At 31.7% G+C, this 13,314-nt stretch overlaps 1 protein-coding gene across 3 annotated transcripts in view; it reads left to right on the top strand.

Annotated features, from left to right (window-relative positions):
- The window catches only part of LOC118201690 (follistatin-related protein 5-like), a 747,967-nt gene that overhangs the window by 692,366 nt on the left and 42,287 nt on the right, over positions 1–13,314 (top strand). For all 3 annotated transcript variants that reach the window (XM_085815355.1, XM_085815354.1, XM_085815356.1), the window contains 2 exons: positions 7,391–7,612; positions 11,228–11,455. In XM_085815355.1, coding sequence (XP_085671481.1) covers positions 7,391–7,612; positions 11,228–11,455 — 450 coding nt within the window. The remainder of the gene's footprint in view (positions 1–7,390; positions 7,613–11,227; positions 11,456–13,314) is intronic.

Raw genomic sequence — 13,314 nt, 5'->3', positions numbered from 1 at the left:
ATTACACCATCACCACCATAATAACTGAGTTTATCACATACATATGACAAATAATTAGGTATGCAAAGCCTCTGTCTAGGGGAGGAGTGAGTTTCAGTGATGATCCCTATATTTATATCATGTTCATTAAAGGCGTTCTCCAGTTCTGGCACTCTGCTACGGAAGCCACAGGTATTTCACATCGTGAAACAATTGGGGGCATAAATTGCAGTGCAATTATTTATTAATTGAAGAACTGGTATTTACTCAAACAGAGGAGGTTTTGTCACATAATTTGTTTAGAAGGGGAATTCCTGAGTCTTGGGTTATCGAGACGTGGTCTGAGACACTTTTCAGCACTTTTTTAGCTTCAGTCAGTCCCTCTGGAAAATATAATACACGATAATGAAGCTTATTTAAATAAATTTCTTTCAATAATGAATTCCACGGATCCTGCTATACAGTTCACTTGTGAGCTTCAGACATCTGATTCTTTTGCGTTCCTCGATGTCTTGGTCACACGCAACATATCCAACTTTAGTAGTACTTTTTATCAAATACCTTATTCTGTTTTCCTTCCATCCCCCTTTAATTCGTGCTATTCTGCTAAATAGAAGTTAGCTTCATTTTATTCCTCCTTTTCCCGAGCGATTCAAGTTTGCTTCTCCAAATCAGCTGTTGACCAAGAACTAAATTGCTTAACAGCAGTTGCTATTGACAAGGGCTTTTCACCTAACATTATTCATCAAGCGATAAAAATGTCCCATCTGAGCAAACCAAAAGACACGCTCTCGTTTCAGGAGATTAAAATAATTCTATTATCATTTCTTTCTGTCTATCAATTAGCTGTAAAATTGCACATATTTTACAGAAATTCGACTTTAGCGTGTTTTTTTTCCTGCAATAAATTTTGCAGTTCCGTAATTAAGGACTGTTCCGGATATGAATTTTTAGGGTATATACAAGCTTTCTTTCCAGTATGGTTTAATTTACACTGGTTAAGCTAAGAGAGCCTTAAAAGTTTGAGTTAAAGAATATGAGCCATATATAAGGAGGAAAACACGTAAATCCTCTTTCTCAGCATTGTTGGTCAGAAATTCTCATTTTTCTGCAGCCAAGATTTATTTTAAAAACATCTTCTGTGAGCGAATTAGATTTTCTACAAACCTTTTCATTTTTATAAAAATTTTTCAGTTCTTCTTAATGATCCTAATGTCAATCCGGTTTTACTCTAAATTTTTAAGGAAATTATATTATAGTTTCTTTCCTATTTCATCGATAGGTGGCTCCAGTAGCTTCAGTTTATTTCTCTTATTCTTATCGTCTGCGCACTGGCTTGTCTTTCTTCCTTCGCATTTCTGCAACTGAGCAAGAATTTTCTACATTTATACATTAGAGACCACAGGGACGGATTTACGTATATGCGACATATTGTACATTACGTATGTAAGACATATTGTACGTCTGATGCTCTTATCATTCGTTCTCAGGAACTTTTATCCTCAGTTATTCACATATCATGAGTTAAGCTAATTTTATCGAATAAATAACTCTTTTAAAGTAAAAGCTTTTCTCTCGGCTAATGGTAACTAAGCCAAAAATGGTGCGACCACATCTTGCGCGAGACAAAATGTCGAGAATGATAACCCTTCTGTTAACTGTACACCTTTCGCTCTGACATTAATTTTATTTAAAAAAATTTATTGTATTGAAACTCCCCCATCTAGCGATAAAAAACTGACCGACGATGGAATTTCAATTTTAGTGAAAGAATAAATCCACCTGATGATGGCAAGAGGAATGAGGAAGAAATATATCAAGAAGATGAAGACCGAATGATAATGAGTCTAAGGTTTATCTTTTGAAAGAAATGATGGATAGATCTTCTCACTTGAAAGTTGCTAAAAAAAACGCAGTGTCAAAATATTTCTTTAAGTCCCTCACATGATATCGTGTAATCAAGTTGCTGAAGTAAATGAAATATCTGTTGATAATGAAAATGCTTTTCTTCTGCCCAGAATATTCCTACTAGTTTCCCCATGAATGTGAAAACACTCTCATTATGATCATGAATTTATTATAGTTAAAATTTATTATAATTCAGCATTTTCAGAACTAAAATAGCCACTGTGATCAAAGCTGTTTTGAGAAATTTGGCAGCTGGATTTGTGATGATTATGAAATTTAACTGTCCAATCACAAAATTATACAAATGCGATACGATACTAAATTCTGTTAAAAAAACAGTTTTAGGTATCTTTTCTTGAAATTAAAAAATCGAAAGCTATTTAAAAATCTACAAAGGGCGAAAGCCGATGCATTTCGTGTCCATTTTTGGGTAAAATCTCATCTTTGAGAGACTTTCTTTCCTCCAAATACATCAATGCAAAAGGTTTCGGCATGGTCAGCTTGGATTTACCAAATCATCTAGAATGTTTCAGATTTGCACAGAGTTAATTAAATATTCAAGCATTAAGTAAAATACTTGTATGTGCTGAATAAACACTATTCAGTATAATAAGTATTACATTATTCATTATCTGATTGCCTTGAAATCGACTATAATTTTAATAAACCAACTCCAATTTAAGACTGAATTGTCGTTTAGTATTTATTTTGACATTGGTGCATGTCTCTCATTGATAGCTGTATTTATTTTTGAGTTTGGTACGAGTCACTCTTTTTCAGAACCATATTATTATTCTTTAAATAAAGCAAATCTGCATCCGAGATAAGCATTCAAAATACAGATATTTGCATTTTGAAAAGAATTTAATTTTCTTATTTTATATTACACAGAGTCATGGATCAGCAGCTGAGATCAGTATATGATATTGCAATATATCCTAAAGTGTCCAAAACGTTCTAGAAAAACGACCTTTAATTACGTTTTCTTTAAGATGCGTTGCAATATTATAAGAAAATTTAAATGTATTCAAGGATTAGAACATTATAGGATTTCTATAAGATAGAAATCGCAGGATAACTTAAACTAATATATCTTTCTGAAGAATTACATATTTAATTCAATTCAGAATTAATGAAATTGATTTAATATTGTACTTATTAATATACAAAAGCAAATGCATACATAATATACTTCTACATAATAAATCAAAATTCGTTTACGATGTGGGAAACCTCGAAAATATTTATTTACATTATAAATCTGCATTTATTCTGTTAGATTTTCGGAAGGTTAATATGAATTCATCTTATAATGCACCTAAACAGCAAGGGGTTCTGCAGAGAATAAGTTATTCTTTCTTAAGAAAATGTTTGAAGAAAACAAAGTTACTTACCTAGTAGAATATAATTAGAGCGTGTTAAGATATTTGGTTAATTGCCTGAGCTTAAACAAAATCCTTAGCTAATTAGAAAAATAACAGTGACGGAAATAAGATTAGAAACTAATGAGTTAGTTTTCCAAGCGAATTTATTACTCAGTTTTATTCAAGATTTTACTGGAATCATGAATGCTTAGATAGAAAACATTTTAATACTCATACTGTCTAAACGATCTGGATATTTTAAGAAACCGCAATAATGTCTTTTGTAACTAATAAACATGAAATAAAGGTTGTTTAATTAAAATTTGTTTTATCAGCATACAGCTACTGTCAGAGTAAAAGAGGAGATTTATATTTAAGACATCTGCTAAAAATAAGGAGTAAAATCCGTATTTAAACAGCGCTGTATTTATACAAATTTCGAGAATTTTAAGACTTGCGGTTCTTACTTGACGTAATGTTTTTAAGGCTCAGTACCTTCAGAAAGCAGTTCAGTTAATTGAAGATAGAAATAATATACGCATTTGTGGCAAATGAATGAAAATTCATGGCAAATAATGAAAGCAAAATAATATTAAAGTGCTCTATAAGAACAAAAAAATTAATTATATAGTTATGAAATATTTTCACCGTCTTTTCCGTCTGCCTTCGTGATGCAATTGGAAGCATAGGCGAGGCTTATTCGAGAGGACCAGTCTTCGAGTCCCGGCGAGGACATTGCCAATTTCTCATGTCTCCTACTTCAAAGAAACCTAATGACCATAGAGCAATGTAGGCTTTTATCATATTTTTTAATTAGATTACTATAATTTGGTACTGCACTTGATTGCCTTTTCTCTGCAATCCCGATACTGATCAGAAATATTCTGTAATAATGAATGAATCTTTTAATTGATAGTTTTTCTTTTGCCTGTTCTTTTTAATATCATTTTTGTTAAGATACATGATTCAGTGCATTAATATTCAAAATAAGCTTAGGATATCCCCCATAGTGATTCTGAAATAGCTCCTCATTTTGTATATTTATATTTCATGAAAAGTTGTTATAGGTCGATGCCCTTTTTGAAATAAACTCCTGAGAATTCGATAAGTTACATGAATACGAATAATAGAGAGAGAGAAGAGGAAAAAGAGAAAAGACATGCATCTTCATCTTTAAAAATATACTTGAAACAATTTTAATTGCATTGCTTCTACACTTCTCAAATAAATTGTTCTATATATTTCCTTTTCCTGTTTTCGATAAAATTTGATCAGCGTTCAATCTTGCTTCTTCGAAAAGAATTCATTATACATTTCTTTAGTAATCTTTCTGAGAGAACTTTTAAAACATAAAGCTAGCACATTCTGCAAAAGGAAAAAATGCGAATAATAAAATTGTTCCGCACATACAAAAAGAAAAATATCCTTGCAGATAGTTTATTTCGCACTGACAGCTCACGGTAATCATCAAAAGTTAATTGATTTAATTATCGATTGATACAGAGGGAATTATCTCCACTCTAGAGAAAGAGATTTAATTATTTATTCTTCGACCTTTTCCGTACTGTGCAAAATATGTTTGCAAATGGAGAAATTACCATGTATGTACTTCATAAAATATAATACATGGGCAAGTTGTGATTTATCTTAAACTTATTTTGATAAAGTTAGATAATAAATATGAACATCTATTTCATATAACTTTTAGGGATTTAAATCAAGCAAACGAAGTTCAAGAAACTGATCGAATAGTACATGTATGGATGAATTAAACGTAGATCTGGCTATAAAAAAGAAAAAAATCTGATGTGTACACCACATGACTTACTTGTACGGAATATTAAATTATACGCATTTTTTCTTGACTTTCATTTAAACTTATTGGATTGAATTAAATCTACTTCGCCGACAGCGCATAAACCACAATAAAATAAAGGCATTCTTTAAAATTCCCTCTAGTATTTGTTTACCATAAACACACTCTGGCGCTAGATTCACTGAACAATATTATATTTCGTTCATATTATAACTCATAATGCACAGAATTTATATCATTTAAAGAATAGAATTATCTAATCGTAGCCACATGTTCTATTCAAATACCATATTAAAGCTAGAACGATGTATAAAAGAAATTAAGCAAACAAAACAAAAAAGAAACAGTTTTTCACAGACGATTGAGTATTTCTCGGTATTTTCAGCAAAAATACATAAAATTTCAAAATATCTATATTAAAAAATTCCTCGAAAAAATTCCAGAAAGGATTAAGCATGATTTAATTGGCAATAATAAATGAAGGCGTTACCTTTGTTGTTGCGAAGCTAAGTTTCTCGAGATTGTCAACAAATCCACTAGTCTGCTGTTTCAAATGTAAATAATGAATGGCCGCCATAAAAAAAAAAAAAGGTTTAGCGGCACTTAAACAACTTTAAAATTGTTGATAATTCTAAAAATATTCCATACAGATTTACTAAAGGCATAAAAACCTTAACCGGAAGATAAAAGCAACATAATTTAATCATTTTTAAAGCAAAAACAAAATGTACAATTTACAAACATATAAGTATAAAGAAACTGAGATCACTGAGCCGGGTGACAGACAGGATATATTATATATATAAATATATTTATATACGTTTGGTGCGGCCGAGTGCAACCAAAATACGTGGTGTCTATCTACATGTTATAGCAGTCCTATATACAAAATTGCAACGTTCTGAGGCTACTCGTTTTTGAGCTATGCGAGATACGTACGTACGCATACGTTCGTACAGACGTATGTACGTACATCTACATGTTATACATGTCACATCTACATGTTATACATGTCACATTTACATGTTATAGCAGTCCTATATACAAAATTTCAACGTTCTGAGGCTACTTGTTTTTGAGCTATGCGAGATACGTACGTACATACGTTCGTACAGACGCCACGAAAAATTCTCTTCAAAATTCATTTTAAAGCAGTTTTATATATATATATATATATATTTGAGGAAAAGAGTCTTTTATTCTGTCCTTATGTACAGATATCACGCAAAAACATCGTTAAATTGCATTCGATAACGGTCAAAGTGGATATTTTCGTTGAAATATGCTGCCTGAAACTTTTCGCGATTACAATACTTCCTTTTTACTTCGTACAAGGAAGTAAAAAGAACTCAAAATTTTAATATTCAATTTCAAAACTTAAGTTGGGCATCTCCCTGCAATAAATCATGGTCTAATTTCTTAGATTTCAGTTATTATTGTATTTAATTTATTTATTTAATTCTACGTTTTACTTTTCTACGTTTTATTTTTTATTATATTTATTCATTTGTTTATTTATTCACTTTGGATCTCCTTCCTCTCCAGTCTTTCAATAAATAGGGAAGAATATAGAGAATTTTTGAATTTTTTTATGAACGGTTTATAAAGTTTCTGGAAATTATTTAACCGATGTTGTATCTCTAATCTTAACTCTCAGAAAGAATCCCTCACTAAGAGAGAACTTACCAATGTAAAACTTAAAAATTAAGCAAAAAAGCAACTTTCATTGCGTGTAGCTATTTTGAGAGACTTTCTTGAAACATTCTAGGCCTTTTTCTTAGCTTCTGAAGAACAAAACCTGTGTCTGTTCCCCTGATATCTACAAAGTTAGTGAAAATCCAAATCGAGAAAGAAATTTCTGACGACTTGTTCTCTTATTTGGCGATAGGCTCTGTGTAACTTCGCAACTTTTATAATACATTTCATCCCATTTGGCGACTTTTCTTCAATATAAAATATTTATTCTGCAATCTTTTGATCATATTTAGTAAATTGTTGATCACGATAAGCGATAATCCATCCTTTCGTATACAAAAGGATAGGACTTCAACAATTCATTACCAGTATTCGAATGATAACATTAACCGTGACCACATTAAGTGGCGTGCACTGTTATTCTTTTGGAGATAAACCTACGACACAATTTACTGTATCTGATTTTCTTAATTTATTTCCTTGTGGATTAAATGATAAATAATAATGTAGTTAATAATGCTTAATTACTTTTCTATATACAATCCAGTAGACCTCTATTTAATATTTACATTGCTCATTTTCTCAAAACTGGTAATATCCTTTATATGACTTCATTCTTTGTTTTCAGATCCTTGCGAAACAACAGTGTGTGGACGAGGTCGCGAATGTGAGGTGAACCAATTGGGAGAAGCAGTGTGCATCTGCCAAAGAGCCTGTAAGAAGCGAAAGAAGCCGGTGTGCGGGTCCGATGGACATTATTACGTCAACCATTGTGAACTCCATCGATCTGCCTGCTTGACAGGCAAGAATATTGTGATCGATCACAAAGACACTTGCTTAAAGAAAAAACGTAAGCTCATTATCTTATTTTATTGTATTTTTCTATATCTGCAAAGCATTGGCTCTGTATAAAAAAATCGCTTTATATTTCACCGATAATAAAAAGTAGGTTTGTTTACTCGACAGATGCTCATAAGCCGACCTTTAATATAATTATGCGTATTGTCGATAGATGGCAGCACCATATTGCATAATGCAAAATGGCATTTTATGATTTATAAAATTGTCAGCTTGGAAATTGATTGTCTTTAGCCACGGGATTCTGGATAAGACTTCGATAAAAATAAATCACGGGCCATCTTTATAGCTTTATTTTGGAAATAATGACTACGAAATGTGTCCTGTAAATGCTTTACAATTTCCTTTACAATTGTTTCACAATCACCTGTCATATGGCGTAGGCGATATAAAAAATAATTTATTTTCATTTTAATATTTCATAAATAGATTAATAAGTAAGCTATTAATGTAAGTAATTTGCTTTAGCAAATGGAATAAGGTACTGTTCCTTTATCAACCCGCAAAATCTGGCAACCAGTTTCCACCTAAGATAAAAACTAACTGACATGATCAACTACCATCTTTATAATTTACTTCAATTTTCTCATTCTCTTATTATTTATTACGTGTAATTCTATCACATTATTTTTTCTTACTATTATACGATATTGCGGGCAGATAAAGCCAAAGCACCTTAAATAATTAATGAAAATTGAGAACCATGAAGATTAAAATACAGAATAAAAAATATGGAGATACTTTCTTCTTATTGGATAGCAGCGTCTGTTAATTTTTACTCATGGTTTTGTTTTTAATTATTTTTTAAATAACAGTCCTGCAGCTGCTTCACAAGGTCAAAAGAAGTTATTGCTTCATAATTATAGTATTATTATTCAGACTGTGTGGTGGTTAGCTCCGCACACCTCATGACCAGCTGGATTGAATTGTGATTCAGGCTGCCTTTACTCGTTAGAGTTGCAGTTTTGATTGATAAAAGAAGGCTCAGACTGCGAACTCCCGACTGTTGATCGAAAAGCGAATTTCTAAAGAAGAATTACTAGAACCATTACTATACTCCCACTTTGAGTAATAATTTATTTTCATTTTAATATATATACTCCCGCTAAATTTGTTTGCTGTGCATCTCGAGTTCAATGAACCCCAACTGCGCGTACTACACTAATTTTGGTACTTAGGTATTAACGCAACCATCTTGGCTCAATTTAGCTATTTTTTATAGATAAAAATTTAATAAAAGTTATTTATCGGGTACAAGGTGGTGACTTTCGCGACAGTTTTTAAGAAGGTTCCAAAACTAGCGATGTTTATTTAAGATGGAAAACATTATTGACGTATGAAAAGTAAACAAATTTTCAGCTGTTAAATAAGGTTTTCTTGATACATTAAAAATTAAAACACTTACATTCGTTTCCAAATCTTTTCGCTTTTTTTTTTTTTTTTTTCCAATAATCTTTCTCCCAAATACACAGAGAAATGTTTTCGCTGAAGGGGAGGGGGGGAATCAGAGAACTACAGAGACTCATCGTGCAAACTTTTGTTACAATGGCTATCTGTGAAATGCATTTCATCGTTGTTCTCTGGAGAAATTCTGTATTCCTGCAGAAATTTTGCCGAAGTTTCTTCTATTGCTAGCAGATTCCCAAAGCGCATATTTCAAAACTAAGGCAAAAATTATCACGGTTTGTTTATAAAAATTGTTGGTACTTGGAATGCAACAAAATTAATACGAAGATGAAGACATTGCTTGACTGAAGGATTGTTATAACAATGGTTGCCTAAAGAGTGGTTACGCGCATGGTTGCCAGAGTTTGGTGCATTCAGAAAATCCGGCTTTTTCTACTAAAGTGGTTGCGATAACTCGTAAGTATTCTTATTTATCTCTTTCAAAGCAATGCTGTGACTGCCCAATGAGTGTCAATACGTCTATTCAACAAACAACTCGAGCTATAACTCTGAAATTCAAGTGATGTTGCATTTTATTGCATAAATATTTTGTAACTTCATTAGCAAATAGTTTTTGTTAGTGAGAAGAAGCGTTAAATGAAATTATTAGGATCGCCTCTTAAGTTCAAAATGAATTGTTGAAAAATATGAAGTTGGCGTGCTTTTATCTTTTTTATTAGTACGCAGTGTGATGTCCATATTTGTTTGATTCTGTACTGGTTATTTGTCACATAACAATTTATTCACTATCATTTTCAAAATAGTCTTTTCTATTTTAATACATGCTCTCTAATCTATAAAACGCGATAACTTTCATATTCACGTTTCGTATTAGCAAACCCATAAAGCTCCATGCACTCAGCGTGCTCTTCAGAAACAGATCCAGAGAACAGAATCAAGAGGAAGAAGAAGAAGTTTTCTTCCTTTTGATTCTGTTCCCTTTTTAGAAGTATTTCTTTTGGTGGTATTGGTGTATTTAATTATGGCAAAGCACACTAGGGCTATCTGCCTAAGGGAAGGAATGCTTTCGTGGAGGACGTTCTAAGGGAAACTGGCTCGTATACACGTTACACATGGGGAAAACCACGAAAATACCCATGCAGCCAGCCCGTTCGCGGAATTCGAACCTCAGACCGAACTACCAGTGTTCAGCGACTTTACCGCTCGGCCGCTGGTGGGCCTACTTTTCCTTTGGTTTCTTGACTACTGATGTGTAGTTTTGTTAGAAATCTTTAAAAAAAACTCTGTTAAATGTATAAAGCTCAGATTTTTTAAATCAACTCAGTGGAAATATAAGTGCATATGTGAAGGTGGTTGGTGACCCTAACCATTTTATTTTTGACTGTCCAGAAACTAGTGCTTATCATCTCCGCATTCCATGAGCTGAAAACAAACATGCATGGGCAATAACATCTGCTCCAACACATAACGCTGTCAGACTTATCCATAAATGATAATAAATGCACTGAAAATAGCTCTTGGAATCTCCAGTCGACTAAATAACTAGATATCATCCTGCTACAGGTAACGGCTTTAAGACGAAATACCATAAACTGGAAAAATGCATAATAGGCTTATTTTTTCAAGGTAGTGGTATATCAGTGAGCAAAATGAGAATTATTGTCAGGGTTTAAACAGGCTGATAAGCACCGTTTCCAAGTAGCCCAGCTGCTTTGTCAGTAGAGTAAAGAAACGTAAAGCGGAAATATAAAATGAATTTATTTGCAATATGATCAAGATCTAAATAGAATTCATTGAATTATTTAGTAAGCGATAATTCTCCGTCTCTTTCAAAAACTAACGGGAACTCCCTTTTTCTAAAATAAACATTTTCCCATCAGTCAAAATATTTACTTTTATTTGAGTGATTCAAACATAACTTCCAATAAAAAGGTACCTGGCCTGAACCAATCTTAGATAATATCAAATTCAATCGGAAACAAATATTTACTCAGTCGTAAATTACTTTATAGTCTCAGTTGTATTTCCATAACTCGCATTTTCTAGACTATTGAACAATGATGAAATAAAAAATGCAGAAATATTTAAATGAAATGCCCAAGTGTTTGCAAAATTAAATTACATCGTACAAGGTACGAATTGCTTTTCTCTTGCGTTCCTGGTGAATGTTTCTATTGTAACTATGAAATTTCCGTTTCAGGCTATGATAAAATTTCGAAAACAACAAAACCAGCTTTTTATTATGAGAAGAAAGTGGATGGTCCTTTGCCGTCGTGGAAGAACCTGCCCCCTTTCGAACCGAAAAGCGTTACACCGGATCCGAATGCAGACTCTACTCAAAGGGAGTGCTCTCACGAGGAGTACGACTTCATGAAGGAGAACCTCTTGCTATATAATAATGCTAAGCTGATGGACAGCAAGAAATCAGGTCTATTTTTGGATAAATGCTAATACATATACGTTTAATATAACGCATACGTTTGATAACATAAACATTAGTTAAAGTTCCTTTGATAGATACAATATTGATTTTATTATTTAGCATGTTCACACAAATTGGTAACTGCGCTAAAGGACATCCATTTCTTTTTAACCGTTAAATCTCATAGTCGGTTCTGCTCTAAGACTCTCATAGCAACTGAACCACGGCCAAAAGAAATTTTCGGGCTACTTTATCTGGCTTGGACACCCGTACTTATGGGATTATATACAAAATTTTCTCATCAATATTCCAGAAGTACCTAAACGCAACTCTGAATAAGAAATGGTGCTGAAAGATCTTATTTTATTAAAATAAAATTGTTTAATATTGAATTTAATTGTTTAATAATTGAGAAATATGTCAGTCACTTACCCGATATTCTGAGGATACAAATTGCGACAGTCTAGGAATAAAGTAATTATTTGTCTTTAATGTTTTGTTGCACCTCGGATTGAGTTTTTCCCATAGCTTGCAAATATTAGAAGACATGAGAATATAAAAATATATAAATAAGGAATATATAAATTAACCGCTAACCTAAATTATTGAATTTATAAAGGCAGCCTTGATTGCAGTATAAAGACCTTAATGATAAATTATGTTTTTAATTGTCTGTTAAAAAATAAATTTTCAGTTTAATATTAAAGCACTTTCTTTTAGAAGACTAGGAGATAAAACATTTCTTCTAGATTAGAAAGAAAAACGATGCTTATGATTATAATTATTAAAGCATAAGTTTTACCATTGAACTGCTAAAATATATTAAGACTTGTTAAAATCTGAAAATACTGTTTTATTTTTTCTCATCTCAAACAACGTTTGATAAAAAAATTAACGATGTATAATTTAAAATATAATTTCTGATAATTTGGTTTAGAACAAAAAACTGCTCATACTTCATTTCAGAATGGAAAGTTATTTGCGATAAACCTGATAAAGAAGTAGCAGCGCTATAATTTAATAATTAATTTTCGATAATTTGATTTGATATTAAAAATACTCGGTAGTGCTTATGCTTAATTTCAGATATGAAGTCTTTTCCAATAAATTTGATCAAGAAATTACGAACGCTATATTTTAAAATATACCTGCTAATAAATAATTTGATTTGGTACTAAAAGGTACTCATACTTAATTTCAGAATATGAAGGCCGTTTTTTGATAAAGTTTAGCACTAAAACATACTTATTAGTTGTGATGCAGACAAATTGCCGATATATTTACAATGTTAAAACTTGGAAAATAGGTTCAGGATAGTTATATAACATTTCTATCAGTTTTGTTAAGCAAACAAAAACTACTAAAATCTAAACTATATGTAAAGTGATAAATTAGAAAGTAAGACATAAAAATTAAATGGAATTAAAAGCAAAAGACATTTGTATTGTAATCTGTATTCTCTATTTGTAATAATGAGAACAACTATAATTAAATAATGGCAAAAATCGGTAAAGAAGTAAGATTACTCCTATTACGTTTGTATTGTATGTTCACATTTCTTATGAAAATGCCGTTAAATGTGTATTTTCTCATCAATAGGTGGACATATGTGTGACATATCACAGACAAAAAAAGCTTCTTATTACAAAGTCCCATTTAAATTTTTATCAGGGAAAATCTTATAAACTGAAGACTTGGGCTAATGCTTTCCATATTTATAAGTAGTTTATGAAACCTTTTGACGTGCCGTAGAAATTTATGAGATTTCTTAAGATATTTAAATGTAGATATATGATTTTAAATAGTTTAAGCTGGAAAAGGAAAGAATTCAAGCAAATTTAAACCATGTAACTAAGTGTCTTGCA

The sequence above is a fragment of the Stegodyphus dumicola genome, chromosome 4 (genome assembly GCF_044657685.1).
Source record: "Stegodyphus dumicola isolate Sdum_Otavi_A_Nest chromosome 4, ASM4465768v1".
Classification (NCBI taxonomy): Eukaryota; Metazoa; Arthropoda; class Arachnida; order Araneae; family Eresidae; genus Stegodyphus; species Stegodyphus dumicola.
Note: the sequence above shows the minus strand (reverse complement) of the source record. Positions and strands in the feature narration are given on the sequence as shown.